This window comes from Phaethon aethereus (genome assembly GCF_964289735.1).
Source record: "Phaethon aethereus genome assembly, chromosome: 7".
Taxonomy (NCBI): domain Eukaryota; kingdom Metazoa; phylum Chordata; class Aves; order Phaethontiformes; family Phaethontidae; genus Phaethon; species Phaethon aethereus.
Genome location: NC_138583.1, coordinates 31,708,737 through 31,725,361, shown reverse-complemented (window position 1 = coordinate 31,725,361; position 16,625 = coordinate 31,708,737). Strand labels below are relative to the sequence as shown.

At 37.5% G+C, this 16,625-nt stretch overlaps 1 protein-coding gene across 1 annotated transcript in view; it reads left to right on the top strand.

The window, feature by feature from the left end:
• NRAP (nebulin related anchoring protein) overlaps positions 1 to 16,625 on the top strand; it is a gene marked incomplete at both ends in the record, with an annotated part of 53,237 nt that overhangs the window by 14,730 nt on the left and 21,882 nt on the right. Inside the window, 13 exons of the mRNA XM_082002311.1 lie at positions 1,267 to 1,371; positions 2,304 to 2,411; positions 3,110 to 3,214; positions 5,252 to 5,350; positions 5,865 to 5,969; positions 7,633 to 7,740; positions 8,573 to 8,674; positions 9,181 to 9,378; positions 9,596 to 9,700; positions 11,982 to 12,080; positions 14,637 to 14,741; positions 15,220 to 15,327; positions 15,955 to 16,266. Of these exons, the coding sequence (XP_081858437.1) occupies positions 1,267 to 1,371; positions 2,304 to 2,411; positions 3,110 to 3,214; positions 5,252 to 5,350; positions 5,865 to 5,969; positions 7,633 to 7,740; positions 8,573 to 8,674; positions 9,181 to 9,378; positions 9,596 to 9,700; positions 11,982 to 12,080; positions 14,637 to 14,741; positions 15,220 to 15,327; positions 15,955 to 16,266 (1,659 nt within the window). The remainder of the gene's footprint in view (positions 1 to 1,266; positions 1,372 to 2,303; positions 2,412 to 3,109; positions 3,215 to 5,251; positions 5,351 to 5,864; positions 5,970 to 7,632; positions 7,741 to 8,572; positions 8,675 to 9,180; positions 9,379 to 9,595; positions 9,701 to 11,981; positions 12,081 to 14,636; positions 14,742 to 15,219; positions 15,328 to 15,954; positions 16,267 to 16,625) is intronic.

Below are 16,625 nucleotides of genomic sequence, written 5' to 3'. Positions count from 1 at the left end.
TGCTTGGTAAGGGAAGATTTCAAGGGAATTCTCTGTAGATTCTGAATTATTAATTTATTTATAGTGTCATATCAGCTATAAAGCTATTAATAAATGTGAGTTTCTAGAACTTCCCCATGGTAGTTTAAAAACTTATACTCTTGAGATGTCAAAGTATAAAATCTTCAATAATGAAAAACCCCTGGAAGCAGGACTAGAAGGGGCCTCCTGAGCCAATGTTTCCTGGCTCCTGCTGTTTCGGCACAGTATCATATAATCCTCCTCTCCCAATTTCTAGCCTACATTTATTCCTGTCCACTTTATTACTATTGTGTTTTGTGCCAACATTGCCCTTTAAAGAGTTCTTCTTCCTGCATGATTGCCTTTCTGATATGTTTGCAAACAGATATAATTTTCTTCTCTCTGCCTTTGTTTTCCTAGACTAAGCAAGTCAAACTCATTTCTCAGTCTTTCACTGCAGCTGTTACAGGCAGAGTACATGTACCTTAAACAGGAATGGCTGTAAGAGTACATAAGTTGTTGATGAGGTCTTGCTGCAACCTGGTACATAGCATGCACACTTCCCAGTGCCTGCTCAAAAGTCTCCTCTTGTTCCTGCCTTGGACTCCATTTGCCTTTTTCATGGCTGTGTTGCTTTGGCATCTCGCCATCTTTCTGTGGTCAGTCTACATATGAACAGTTTTCTCTTTCTTAGCCTTTCCAGGTGATGAGCTCTTATAGCTGAAATTTTTATGACTACTCCCTGCATATATTAACCTCTACATTGATGAACTTAGTCCCATTTCTATTACTCCTTTTAATATCACCTCCAACATTCCTACTTCAGAACAAAGGTACTTAATGAAAATATTAAACCAATTCTGTTTTTAAACTTACTCTGAAGAATTCTGCTGGGAAACTTCCCCCTGTTCAATCCTTCCTGTTGAAAATCACCCATTGCTTTTTTCTGCTTTCGTTTGCTCCACACTCACATTAAAATTCCTTCACAGATCCTTGTTTTTGTTAATAATTTTCCCCATGGCACTGTCTCGTACACTTTGCTGAGGTCCAAATGGATGAAATCAGTTGCATTTCTTTTGCCTGTAAAACGAGAACTGAGTATATGAAAATCATCTTCATATTAATTTTCATCATATGCCATCTGATGAAAGCCCTGTATCAAAATCTCTGAACAGTGGGTCTGGCTAATAAAAAGTGTGTGGAGGAACTTGACAGAGCAGGTTAAGGTTTTACCATATCTTTCTCCTGTGCATTTTTGTCACTAAGGTGGAGTATAAGAAGGATCTTGGAAACAACAGAGGCTACAGCATGAACTACTGTGATACTCCACAATTCAAGAATGTGAGCAAGATCTCAAAATTCACCAGTGATGTAAGTTTTCAGTACCTCATGTGTGGCTTGCTTAACCTGGTAGCTGCTGGAATTGCAAGTCACCTGTGTGTGTGTTTCAGATAAGTGTGATCTGGGAATTTGGTTATGACTGATTTTAACACGTCGGTGCAGCACCTAGTGTAGTCCGTCCTTACAGATCATTGGGTCTCATTTTATACAGGATTATGAAAAGAACTATTATGATATATGGAAGAGAAGTTACTTAAAATGGACTGCTAGTCTATACAAGTAACTGGCAGTTGTTACTCTATCATAATTCTTACTTATTTCCCTGTGTGTCTCCATTTCCTGACTTGAAAGATAGGCAGAAGATACTTTACCAGAGTTAATGTCAGAGAGGAACATGTTTACTGCATGAAAGTAATCAATATTAATAATGATACTGCTTGTATCTCATGATAACAGAAGTATAATTTTGCTTTATACTGCTTGCTATCATTCACAGAAATCTAGGAGAAGTAAATATTTTGCCATAGAGATGAGATAGTAGAGTGGTTAATTTATCTTATCGCATTTCCTGCTCTGGTCTTGGTGAAAGCTGCACCAAAACAGTCCAATTTTGGTAGATGATTATGTGTTCATTAATGTACAAATAATGCTTCCCTGCAACTTTGTTCCAATATTTATTTCTGATTAAATAATATGCAGCAATAGAATGCAGAGGTATCTCCTTTATGTGACACCCAGGTGATCTGAAGAATGTGTAAATGACATTTTAAAATAGGAAACTCAGAGAGGGTTTTAGTTTTTATTTTTTAAAGTACCAAGGTTGTTGTGGACTCATGAGTTTCTGTAGTGGTGCAATGCTAGTAGACCACAGCAGTAATAATTTGTCTCACTGCCGTAACACATGCAAACTCATAGAAAAATTACATATATTTTCTCAGAGTATTTTTACTTATTTTGTACAGCTTAAATACAAAGAAACCTACCAGAACCAGATGAAAGGTCATTATGTAGGTATCGGCATGGACAAGCGAATGCTACATGCCATGAAAGTTGGCAGCTTGGCAAGCAATGTAAGTCTTTTTTAATCACACTTGTATGGTTGTTGCTTTCTTGCCTTTAAGTTTTCCCAGAATCAAACTGATAGAAAACTTTAGGTCATATTGTACTGGGGATCTGAAGGATAGGTATGTTGAGAAGAGGGGAAACTCTGGAAAACCTTTTGTACTGATTTATAGCTCACTATGTGGAAGAAGTTAAAATAAGCAAATTCAGTGATCTGGCAACATACTGAGCTCCTTCAGTTTTCTTTGACATCAGTAGGATGCTGAAGGTTGCTTGCCACCACCCCCAGGGTCAGACCTTTGCTGAAAACAGTCTTTAATGAAGATTTCTGGATTCCAATTTAATTTACTGGGTTAGTCAAGAAGCTATTTCGTTACATACCATTCCTTCAAGTACATTATTTACAAATCTGTAAGAAGCTTGAGAACGAAGGAGAAAGATAAAAGAGATGTGTCATAGGTGGAAGTTAAGTTAATGCTCCCACTGTTGGCATTGGATTAATTGAGGAGCTGAAAAAGAATCAATTAGTGGCTAAACTATGCAAATAATTTCATTTTCTTTGTCACTCATGACATTGAACTTGCTTTGTTTCCCGCATTTAATATTAATATTATTGTTTCTCCTTTCCTCTTGACTGATAATTATTCAAACAAATGACAGCTTAAAAAAAAGAATGATTTCTTTTTTTGTTCTCCCTGTGTTTCAGATAGCCTATAAATCTGATTACAAACATGATGGTGTTGACTACAATTACCCAGCTACTCTCACTCCTTCATATCAGACAACAAGGAAGTTGGTCCCTTTGAAAGATGTAAATAATTTTATGTTGTGGTTTTTTTTCTATAACTTGAATGGCTCATCATGACTCCGTAGGAGAGATTGTGATAGATTGCATGTGTCAAATGATGATTTAATCATGGGAGCAAACAGCTAGTGATAACAAAGTTGGAGTAAAAAAGTGCAGGGAGTCAAGAGGGCTCAGAGGAGTAGAAAATGCTGCCATCTCCTGTCATTGGCTTCAGTTCAGCACAAATTGTACAGTGATGTGAAGTGAGTGAGTTCTGCCCCATCCCTAGTCTGTGTTGTAAAATGTCTCACCGTCCTGGGTAGCTTCAACAGCAGCATTAAGCAGTGAAAGGACAGGGAGAATCAAGCAAGCTTCTCATCCTTTGTGAATTCCCTCAAGATAGGTGTTCCCCTTCGAAGGGGAACTAATTGGTCACATAAACTTCCTTATGCCTGTGGTGCATGCAAGGGAGGTGCCCTCTGTGTTCTACCTCTTCCAAGAAAAAGATGGTAGCATGAAGAGGTAGAATTGAAGAACCCTCAAGTTTTTGAGGAAGTACTTCATACACTTCAACTGTAAGATGCACTATTGCCTTTTGAGCAGTAATTGCAGTCTTGCCTTTGAAAAAGCTTTAAAAAAGTACTTCACTGTTTGATTGCTTAGTGTGTGAGACAGTTGTATTCTTAAAGAGTTCAAAGTAAGCATGAATGCATGTCCAAAATACACAAATTAGTTCTACCCACTCTAAACATTTCAGCACTACCTCTGGCTCTACAACTCACAGTCAGCATCTGGTTTTGGAGCACGTAAATCAACTGGCCACACAGACTCAGTTGCGCTAGTCATGATTATCATCTAGTAGTGTGAAAGAGTCCCAGGGCTCATCTGCTCGCTGAAAACCAACATGCTTACTTTGAACTCTTTAAGAATACAACTCTCTCACGTACTAAGCAATCACAAGTAGCCATAAATACAGAGTTTCAGTTAAAAATAAATTATCCTTTTCTGTGGAAGTAAAATTCTGTCCCTGTAAAGAAATGAACTGTTTTAAATCCCTTGATTACTTTGGACCTATGCGATAATTCAAGCCTTTTTTTCCTGGTTTTTGTCATTATGTCAGAAAGAACAAAGTTTATGTTAAGGATACTGAGTTCAGATTAAAATTGTTTCAGTAACTCAAAGTAGCTGGAAATATCCTCCACTTTCCTAGAAAAAAGTGTTCTTAAGAAACTAGTTTTAAGCAAAGTGATTTGTGATGTTTGCAAAGTGGTGATTAACTACAGTCAATATTAATTAAGTAGTTAAGTAATTAATTAAGTAATAATTGTGTCCTATAGTGTAGCACTGAGTCTTTTGGCAGCAACAGGTTTGAAAGAAAGCTTCTCCATGATTTTTTATCTTGCATAATTTGGGGATATAAGATATTTATTTTATAGCTTATTATTCCTGCTACCATTTTAATGTGTTAGGAATTTAGTGCGCTCCAGTCCTATCAATGGCTGACATTAAAATTAAAGCTTTTTCTTGTACCATAAATATATATATTTTTTTTTTCTTCTCTCATCATCCACACAAAACGCTTGCCACACAGGGAAATTCTGTGGTTAATTATTATGTTAAAGCTCAATAAAGACAATTTGCTCTGCACAGCATTACAGTGGGTGAACCTTTTAATAGACAGTTACAATGTTTCTTTATAGAGAAAGTCTGATAAAGATAAAAATAGTCTGAGTGATGGTTAAAGATATCAGTTTGATAGGAATGCTTTGGGGACCAGCTGAAATTGCATCTTTTTCAGAATTTGTGGTTTTGAGGAGAAGGGGTGAAGATCATTTTCAAAGTGGAATAAAAGCTGTGACCTCGGACTAGAAAATTTTCAGAGCCTTAACTCAGATCTAATCCAAGAGATCCTGGTGTTTTTCCTCATCTCAATTTATTATGGTTTAAGTAATGGTTTATTGAGAGTATTAACTAACAAAACTTTGTTTACACAATCTCTCATTTTCCATTTTGAAAATATCTTCATTTATTAAATATTTTTTAAATTTTATTTTAAATTAGGTGAACTACAGGCAAAGCATAGACAAGCTGAAGTACAGCTCTGTTGCCAGCACTCCACAAATTGCTCAAGCCAAAATAAATGCGCAGCAGCTCAGTGATGTAAGTTTTATCATCGTTAGCCATCATTTATTAGAATTATGTGATAGTTTTATTTCATAGCATTTGTAGCACTTAACTGTTTTTACTGTTGATAGTTCATCAGCAGATTTACAACCAAAACGAGAATACAAATTGAATGAAATCACTTCCAAAAGTGTGCCAAGCATACCAGTAGATTTAATATTTTCCTCTATTTTTAGAGTTATATTAGTGTGTTTTTTTAGGGATTTACCTTCTGTATATTTATTAATGCATATTTTTTTAATGAGATATTTTCTACTTTTAGACAATCAGTAACTTTTCTATTTATAGAATAATTATTCTACTTCCTAGTACCTAGGTAAAAGTTATAAATGCTTTATTGCCCTCATATTTATGTCAGACATACCTATGACTGTATCAACATATGGCACTAATAGCCTGAAATTCAACAGCAGTCAATCAGTGTAATGGTCATATTTTTAATGAGTTGAAAATAACTGAATTTGTTGTTGACTTTTTCAATATATGGCAGTTGAACTACCGAGCCCAGTATGAGAAGACGAAAACAAATTACAGTCTACCTCAGGACGTACCTCAGTTAGTCAAGGCAAAAGCCAATGCTGAGCTATACAGTGAGGTAAGCCAAGCAATATTGGTGGAAATATTGGTATTCATGATGCCGATAATAGACAGAAATTAATGTAAAGATGATGATGTTCCTGGAAACATTTATCATTTATCACCAGTCTTTACTAAACAACATGAGATATTGTAACCAGAATAGGTAGGGAATCAATCGAGAGAGTACAGTGAAACTGCTAGACTTTTTTTTTTCAAGACCTTTTCAGATGACTTGAATTTGTTTCAGTGTTCACTTCACAAAATTAACTTCTTCTCAGGTGGTATTTGTATAAAGAATCAACATTTGCACAGTTCTAATAACTCAAAGCCCACCGAAGTCAATGGAAAGAAACACAGTGACTTCAGTGAACTTGGATCACTCCTATACTCCCATTCATAATTCATGACAATAGGTAGTGATTTACTTAGAGCTCTGGGTGGTAAAATCAAGCACTTGCGGGAAAAGTATTTTTCAGGCCTCCATTGTTGTAGATAGTTTTGGAGGGAAAAAAGCCCAACAGGACAAATAAATGCAAAACCAGAAAAAAACTCCAGATTTATTACTGGTATGACTATTATTTTTGAGACAGTTTCATAATTTTGCATGGCTTTGAATTAGCATTGCTGCAAGTTTTTCCTGGCATATTCATACCTTGTGTTCTTCCCCTAGGTTTTGTTGCATTTGCATTGGTGGAGTGTTGTGGAGCAACTCTCTTTGTGGCTATAATGTGTTGGGATGCAGGCTCATTGTTAGATACTAGTAAAATACGAACATACTTTTCATATGTTCATCAAATGATGATGAACATCAAATTTTTATGTTCATTCATATGGACATCAAAAATATGAACATTTCATGAAATATGAAATGCCAGATCCAGAAATCCTGGATGCTTCATTAGGTGCATGCATACTATGCATGAAGGCATACTTGATCCTTCTTTAATGGAATTTCAAGTAGAACCTTGAAAAAAAGCTTCAACAACTAGTACTTTAACTTCCATTAACTTTCAGAAGTTAAGCTTGTGATTCTCATGCAATTCATCTACGTTTGTGATATAGTGTGGCTCACTTCTGTGTGTGCTTTTGAAGTAAATCTCCTGATCATAAGCGTTGTTTCACTGAACTTTGCTTCACATTGTGGGGTGGTTTGAGAGCATGAGCTGGATTCCTTTTGAATGAAGCCAAACTGAAAGATGGTCTCCAGCAGCTCACATAAAGAACTGCAGCTACAAATAGGCATTCAGTGCATGGGACCTGACTAGCTCTAGTTTGGCGGGGGAGGGAAGAAAAATCCTGAAATGAGTAGTGTGATGTCTGATTCTGAGCACCAGCTGTTCCTCCCTGTAGATCCGCTCCTATTGATCTACAGGATTTACATACGTAGACATAACTACAGGCACTTTTGAAAAGCCTTCCCTTCTCCATGCGTGTTTAAAATTGAGTTATTGGTGCATGTTCTGGGGTTTAAAGTGCCTGTAAACTCCAAGAATAAAATTCTTGAGTCAATCCTGGCCAATTAATTATCACAAAATGATAATGAACTGTGACTTAAGAAGGTTCCAGTTTGTGGACTGAGCATATTTACACTTCTGTTTTGTTCTTAGTCATTTTCATGTCAATTTGAAGATCTTGCATGTTTATGTGTTACTGACATGTTGCTGTCTTTTCTTTCTCAGATTAAGTACAAAGAAGGCTGGGAGAAGAGTAAGGGCCGGGGCTTTGAAATGAAACTTGATTCTCTGCCTTTACTTGCTGCCAAAGCTTCGAGGGATCTTGCCAGTGATGTATGTTATATTTAATTACCTAGGAATTATTCTTTATATAAGTTGCTATAGCACAGGGAAATAAAGCTTAGCTCACTTCACCTGGATTTTTAAGTCCTGCATTTGGACGTTCATCTTTCTCAATGGCTGATGAACAGCTGGAAACTTTCTCAGACTCTGCTATGAAATTTCACTCTCTGAAAATTATTTTTTTAAATACAAGTATACAGAAGGAAGCAAAATTTGCAAAATAACAATGGCTCAATCCTCCCATAGTAAAATTCAGTGTTTTGAATGGTTTATAGCCTAAAAAATGTGGCTATCATCCACTGCAAAGAGAATGCATACTTCTTTAGTCTCCTCCTTTAACGTAAACGCATGTATGTAAAAAAAATTCTAGATGAACTCTTTTAAAAAGCAACTTATCTCATGATTCTTAACCTGTGGAGAGGCAGAAAAGGAAGAAACTTTTCCTGCAGCTGGAAAGTGTTTGGCAATGATGGTGATTCTGAAATCCCACCTCATTTAAAAAATCAAATCTTTAATTCCTTGCTTGGTTTTTACATGATTGATTTCTTATCTTTTGCTTTAAGAGCCAGATAATATAGGTAGTCAGAAGACTTTAAGTTTATAAGCATATCCACCTCAGAGGTGTGAGCCTTGAAGAGTAAGGCTCACAAGGGTAAACTTGCACCTTTGTGAATTTATGATAAAATATGGGAAATCTGAAGTAATAAAGTGAGAATCAAACTAAGCCCTTGGAAATTTTAACCATTCAAATCAACAGTGAAAAACATATTGCTTATCTCTTGGGTAATCGGAAATGTTCTTTGACTTAAACTATTTTTTTCAGATTAAATATAAAGAAGAATATGAAAAAACAAAAGGGAAAGCAATTGGAACCAACGATTCAAGACTTTTGCACTCTCTGCAGGTGGCCAAGATGAGTAGTGAGGTAAATTATTTATTTCTCTTACTCAAAAGGTGTTTTTCATAATTATTAATCTTTCAGCAACAATATGCGATCTACTGCTGTTATTGCTTTCACTAGAAGAAATTCTTGGAAGTGTTTAACAAAAATTGGTTTCCTTCCTCAGTCTGTTAATCTGGAATGATTGCACGGTGTTTTTGTTCTCACAGGGAATTTTTGTTAATAGTGTCCTTATTTTAGGGCAGAAAAATAACATCCTGTTAAAACCCCAATATAAACACTTCTAGATAAAACATTCAAGCAGATAAAAGTATGTTTAAAAGTAAGATGTACTGTAATAGAGAAAATGTCTCTAGAGTCTGCAAAATTCATCCTTCCATCTGTTTTGCTGATCCCTCATAGGAACTGATTTCTACATGTGTTCTTTGCCTAACCCGCATAAGGACCCAAACAAGACTGGAGATTTAAGATAGTTTTGGCTTTGCAATACACTGATACAGACAATTTATTTTCATTCCTTCTATTTCTAGATTGCCTACAAAAAAGATTTTGAGGCGAGTAAGACCCATTTCCATCTGCCTATGGACATGGTAAACCTGAGACATGCTAAGAAGGCCCAGGCACTTGCTAGTGACCTAGATTATAGAAAGAGACTCCATGAATACACAGTGGTTCCAGAAGATATGAAGACTAAATGGGCAAAGAAGGCCTATGGTCTTCAGAGTGATGTAAGATGATATATACTCAGCTTAAATGTTAGAAGGAGTGTTTACAGACTTCATCGGTTTGACATTATTTCTCATTTCATATGGATGCTGTTTGATTTGCACTATGACTTTTTAAAATGTCTTCAAAATGTCTTTGAAACTGGAAAGTGAGCACATGTTCACATGCAAACATTGTACCTGTGTTCCCCATGCCAATAAATGTCACTTTCCTCTACAGCTTCAATATAGGGCAGATCTGATGTGGATGAAAGGAGCTGGGTGTATCACAGAAGGAAGTCTTAACATACAACAAGCCAAAAAGGCAGGAGATTTGGTCAGTGAGGTAAGGAAAATGCTCAGGCTTCTGTCTGTTGTTTATTCAAGGCTTATGCACTCTTATTCCATTACATTATGTGGAATAGGTAAGGAACTCCTAATACAGGAAATCTGAGAAATGGAGGGACTGATGTGCATTGTTTAGGTATTTATACAGCTTAGGAAATCCTGGGTTAGAGGTTAAAAATATGTGTTCCCATTATATGATTATTGACGACTGTCAAGTTTGTGAAGCAGAGGTCCCTATAATTGTGATTCCACCTCTTTTCATTCAGCTGCCCATTTTGCAGAGTACCATTGAAAGGAATCAGAAATTCCTATGGTACATGCTACATGAAGTGCTTAGAGTTTTAAGGAACAGTGCTGAAAAGTTAGATGTTTGGATAGCAAATTTCCTTGCTCTTTGGCAAGTCAGGGCTGTGACTTTTACTAGCAACTTCAGCTTGTGCTGCTTTTCATTACTTTCCCTTGAGTAATTCATAGTTTCACACTGCTGTTAACCTTATGGAGGTACCCTTCCTCACCTGCTTAGCTATGGTTGAGTTGTCTCGCTAGTGCTAGGAAAACTACAGGACAGATATAAGAATAAATTAGGGGAAGTTTGACAAGAAGGATAAAATTCCACTTAGTGCTGGAGGAAGGAACAGAAGCCAGCTAGTTACTGGAGATCACACTCTCCGATACCTTGGGTCTCTGACATCCTCTCACTGCTCCTGCAAGGAGAAAAAATACATCTTAGAAACAAAAGAAGAGCAGCTACTCTCAGATCCAGTGTCTTGCTAGAGATAGACTGACATCTGCTGCAGTAATAATCACTTCCACAAATATTTAATCCATAATGATCTGCCTTCTTATTCCCGTGCTGTGTAAGGCCAAGAGATGGCTGACAGTCACTTAAACTGGAGACTGGTGGATATTATTTTAGAGATCTCTATTGTCATAGAGAGCCTGGCATTTTGTCAGTTCTTTGCAGAATGTCACTACATTGTGTTCCATGCAATGTGACAAAACATTCTGGTTTTAATCTGGTTTCCTCCCTTCCAGGTTTCTAAAATAAAGCGATGAGCACCTCTTTGAAGTGCCACATGCTTGTTTAACTTCTATTTTGTGTTTCCCTAGCAGAGACACAGTGTAAACTGATCTGTTCACCCATCAGTTCAAACAGATGGATTTATCTCCTGTAATGCTAGATAATGAAAAAAATACATTTACACTCTTCCTAGGTGGAATGCCCCACTTCATGGTTGAGCTATTAGAAAAAGAATTCAACTAAAATATACAAGGATTGTTTGCTTGGTCTTCCCTATTATACTGTGATCTTGAAATAGGGTGGTGCATTTTTTTTTACTGTCTCAAAGATAGAGGTGCTTAGCTTGCTCTGAAATAAGTGATGCAAAAGGCTCAGGCAGAGACAATGATTCAAAAAGGCCTGATCCAAAGCCTGATGAAGTCAATGGAAGTTTTCTGTTCACTTTGGTGTGTTTCAGATGTAAAACAAAAAGTAAGATGGAATAAAAGTAAGGGCAGTCTTATTTACTACTAAACTAGAAACATTAGACTCAATGCAAATTTGTCAGTTCAAATAGATTTTGTATCAGTACTAGTACCGGAGGATGAATGGAGCATGATTTTTTTTCCCCACATCAAAGACTTGAGCCTTGTGGAGGGCTCTCATAGCTGTTGCTCCCAAGAAGGCTTGACTGTGTCAATACTGAGCTCTGCTTTGAAAAGAACTGGGAGATGGTGTGGAGATTTTGAATTTAAGTTGCTTTCAGGACACTGAAATTCCCTCTTCTAATTTAATTGATAATTTAGAAATATCTCAATAATTTAAAAACATCTCGGTAACATATGTTCAGTGATTTGAACAACACATGCATATGCTTGAGAAGTCTCATGTAAGAAAATGAGATAGTAATATTGACTGTGTAGCTCATGACCTTTCTTGGGTCCTGACTTAAGTCATACCCGGTCTGTGAAGGACACTCATTCGTTGGTGTGCAACCTTGGTCTTGTAAGATATGTAGATAGTATATCTGGCACCAAAGATTATCCATGCTTGCAGTGTCAGCAACAATTATTTGGCATACTATTGCACTACCCTCCTTGCCACTGGGGTCCTCCCAGAAGAAAATACTAGGACTTGGTAGTATTTGGAAGCTTATTTTGTTGATACCTGTGCTAAAACTGTCTTGGGAATTTACAGGGTACTTTTTGAAAGCACTATATTTTTGTGGGAAGGTAAATATTGTAGAAACTTTTGTATAACTTGCTTTAATTTGATGTAGAAAAAGTACAGACAGAAGGCTGATGCTCTGAAGTTCACCAGTGTGGCTGACAGTTCTCAGATCAAGCATGCCAAGAAAAGCCAAGAACTGCAAAGTGATGTGAGTCCCTGGCTGAATTTGTCTCTTTGCAAGTAGCTTACTCATAATGTGGTCATTCCTGAGATACATACATTGAGATGGTGGTGGAAGAGAACCTAGTCATGCGAGATTTCAGTATATGAAATTTCTTGAGATTTATTTCTAAGGGGTTTTATTTGTTTATATGATGAATTCTCTTACTGAATTCTCTGAACTGGAACAACAAAAATCAAACTCTGATGGGAATGGAAATATGCAAGTGAGGCTTCCTATAAACGATGTCTAAGGCCAGAGAGACCGGGGCAGGGGGATGCCCCTGCAAGACAGTCTTGGTGACAAATTTGTGGGTGGTGCAGGCTGGATTCAAGTATGGCTGAAATGCATTCATGAGAGGATACCTGAGTATTCTTGAGACATTAATGTAATCTGCACCAAAATTGGTTATCTATGAGGCAGTAAAAGTGAGGAAGCAAGCTGGAGGGAAAACACAGTATTCCTAGTTGGTCCTCAGGCAGTGCTTCAAAGCAAGATAGACATTAGCACAGAGACTGATAAACATTTAGGGGTCTGGAGCACATGTCTTATGAGGAGCGGCTGAGGGAACTGGGGTTGTTTAGTCTGGAGAAGAGGAGGCTGAGGGGAGACCTCTACAACTACCTGAAAGGGGGTTGTGGCGATGAGGGTGTTGGTCTCTTCTCCCAAGTAACTAGTGATAGGACAAGAGGAAATGGCCGCAAGTTGCGCCAGGGGAGGTTTAGATTGGATATTAGGAAAAATTTCTTCACTGAGAGGGTGGTCAGGCATTGGAACAGGCTGCCCAGGGAGGTGGTGGAGTCGCCATCCCTGGAAGTGTTCAAAAAACGTGTGGATGTGGCGCTTCAGGACATGGTTTAGGGGACATGGTGGTTCTGGATTAATGGTTGGACTTGATGATCTTAAAGGTCCTTTCCAACCTAGTGATTCTGTGATTCTGAGATTAGGAAAAATTCTTCACCGAAAGGGTTATGAAGCATTGGAACAGGCTGCCCAGGGAGGTGGCAGAGTCGCCATCCCTGGAGGTATTTAAAAGATGTGTAGACGTGGTGCATAGGGACATGGTTTACTGGTGGGCTTGGCAGTGTTAGGTTAACGGTTGGACTTGATGATCTTAAAGGTCTTTTCCAACCTAAACCATTCTATGATTCTATGATTCTACATCCACCCCAGGTTCTCTTCCAGTATTTCTCCTCACTGAGGAACCTTTCAGACTACTTAATGCTGTATCAGCCTTGTTAGACCACATGTTCTTCAGCTGTTGCTATCAAGGTACTTTTAGTAAAATAAAAAAGTGGGTATATTTTCCGGAACGGGGTGCCTTCAGAATGCTCCCTATTCTTCTTTGGGGCTGGGTGGCCCTTAAAGATGGTATTTCAGAACTCCTTGACAGCATTTAGCTGACAGCAACTCAGTTTTAAGTTTCAAAAAGAAGGGGAACCTGTTGTTAAAATTGCTGACCAACTAATTTTTGAATAGTAGTGACTTGCCAAGCTTTTTTTTAAGAACTTCTAATATGTTGTGCCTTGAACTGAAGATACTGTCAGCTTCTCAGCTGTTATGTGAATGAAGCATTATTGCTTCTTGATGGGTCTTTTTCAGGCAGCTACCATGTTTCCTTTTTTTGTTCTTCTGCATCAGTAAAAACCTGGCACTTCTTTGGATAAGTGTTGTATGTCTCAAAGTTGACACCAGATTGAATCAGAGGATAATGCTGGTCTCCTGACTACCGTTACTTATCTCCTATATACTGGACAATGCTGCCTTTCTGTATGTGTGTTGAAGTCAGAACAGTAACCATGGAGTTAGAGCTTTATAGTAGGGACATTTTTTTTTTCTTTTTCTGTGAGATGTAAGAAATGTAACACTTTATGAAATGAAACATCTTTTCATAGCTTTTGAACAGCTCCTCCAACAGCTTTATGGGCTTCTGAAACAGAGCAGTTCATTTCTCTGTTGATATCGCCCTGGGATATAAAATGGAGATGTTTGCTACTTGGATCATAAAAGGTCCTTGATATTTTCATTTAAAATTAGAATGTTAGTCCTCACTGGAGTATTATGTCAGCAATTATATTTAGGTCACAAATTTTCTCTGCAGATTCAATTGCTTAGTTTTCTTCATTTCATGCCTAAAATTCACTATTTCTGTGTCCTATTAAAGACTTTCATTCCACCTAAAAAGTAGCTGCAGTTTAATATTGGGTGAAATATATTCTTGCATACATTTTGCACTGAGTATGAATTAATGTCATCTTTATAGCCAGTTAAGTAGCTGACTTTAGTAAAGAGAATTAAAGTATCCTGATATGTATTTTGTTTCACTACTAGTCTGAAATTTAGCCATGAGTAATTTGGTCAACCTGACTCTCTGGGTCAGCTTTTAAATTCAGATTTCGCAAAAAAAGTCATGATGCCAAAGACTAACTCACCAAATAAATAATCCTAACAAATCCTTGAATATTTCTGGTGTTTTAATTGGTATTCTTTCAACATTAAACACAGACTACTGCTTGTTAACCATGCTTTGCTTTTTGTGGACAGGTTGCCTACAGGTCAGGAAAAGAGCAGTTTCTTCATCAGTACACCATTAGCAAAGATGATCCTGTCTTCATACTGGCCAAAGCAAATGCTGCCAATATCAGTGAGGTACTGTGTGAGACAGAGCTTTGGATTCCCTCACTCCTGTGAATAGTTACAGCTGCTGTTGAAATGCTTGTTCTGTAGGTAAAAGTTAGGTTCCTTCTCTGAGAAGATCCAAATGTTTTAGATGTCAAAACTTCATATCTAAGTGTAATTACTTGCTCTTAGTTAAATACTAGTCACATCTGCTGTTCTGAAGACTTGTCACTTTTAGAGTTTGAAGCTGTATATTTTCCACATGCTTCCAGATGAGTGGCACAATGACAGTTTCACTGGAGCCAGTGAGATAATGGGGTTACAGTACCCACAGTATGCACAGTTATAGCCTGTAAACAAAGACACCAGGACCTGATGCTTAGATATATGATTGCTGGGCATGGAGTGTATGCTGCTCTGATGTTACTTGAGAGCTTTCACTGTGACTATAAAACAAATAGAATATATTTATAGTAATGAAGAGACTGTGTTATTGTCATCCCTTTAGAAACTCTACAAGAGTAGCTGGGAGAAGCAGAAGGAAAAAGGATTTGTGCTTCGTCTGGATGCTTTGTCATTCTTGACAGCTAAGGCAAAGAGGGATCTGGCAAGTGATGTGAGTATGGACTTCATCAGCCTTCTTTATTCTTAGAACAGCTGACAGTCCAGGTTGCTACCAGAGTGTTGGGGATGTGTCACACATGTCTCAGGGCCCTGAGCCACCCTCACTCAATTTGTGCTAAGGAGTAATGGAGGAGTTGTCTGGGTGATTGGCATTCTGTAATTAGTCAGAAGGTTTGCTCTGAGCAATTCAGAGTTTTTTCCCCACATGCTGACTGTATTTTCCTATTTTTATTTTGACCTGAGGGTGAATTTTAGAACTCAAAATGAAGTGGAAATCTCCTGTGAAACATTGTAACTTAATACATACATGCCTGGCTAGAAAATTCCTGAAAGAACCTTCTGACCTCAGTGCTTAAAGAATGTTGTTTTTCCTAGAGAGAACCAAAAAGAAAAGATTTCTTGCAGCTTTTTGTGAACATATTATTATTGAGAAAGGGTTTATTCTCTATAAACACTCACTAATTTCTAAGGCATTCCAGTTCTCTTTTGCAAATGGACTTCTTGCTTATATCGAGGACCAAGCATGTCACAACACTGATAGACCATTGCTTTACTACTAGCAGAGCTGTCAGTTTGGCAGCTTAGATCATTTACTCATGGTCTATTTTTTATTTCACAGATTAAATATAAGGAAGGTTATGAGAAGATGAAGGGTAAGCTGATTGGAGTAAAAGCTGTGGAGGAAGATTCGCAGATGGCTCATTCCCTTCAAATGTCAAAGTTGCAGAGTGATCTGGAGTACAAGAAAGCATTTGAGGACACAAAGAATCAGTTCCAGGTCTCCATGGATATGGTTAACCTTGTCCATGCCAAAAAGGCTCAGAATTTGGCCACAGATAGAGGATACAAGACAGCTCTCCATCACTACACAGCCCTGCCTACTGACATGAAAGTGGCATGGGCCAAGTGGGCCTACGGATTGCAAAGTGATGTAAGTTCAGAGCTTAATCTATTTCAACACCCTTTCATTCAACTCCTTCAGGCACTTAGGGCTGAGTTTCTTCAGATGTTTTTGCTTTTAATGCCATGACGTATTTATGCACCTAATTTTTCAACTATTAAACAGTTAATATTAAAACAGTAAATATTAACCACTTATTTGCTCAAGGGATATATTTAAGGTGTGTAGTGTTTCTGAGGGTAGTTATAATCCTGTTTATGAGCATGGCTTCTTCAAAGCCTGCCTCAAATGTTAATAAAACACTAGGATTCATATATGATGTACAATTATTTCTTTTACCTAATGTGCAGGGAGGTTAAATAATTTATGCTTATAAAATTAGTGATAAA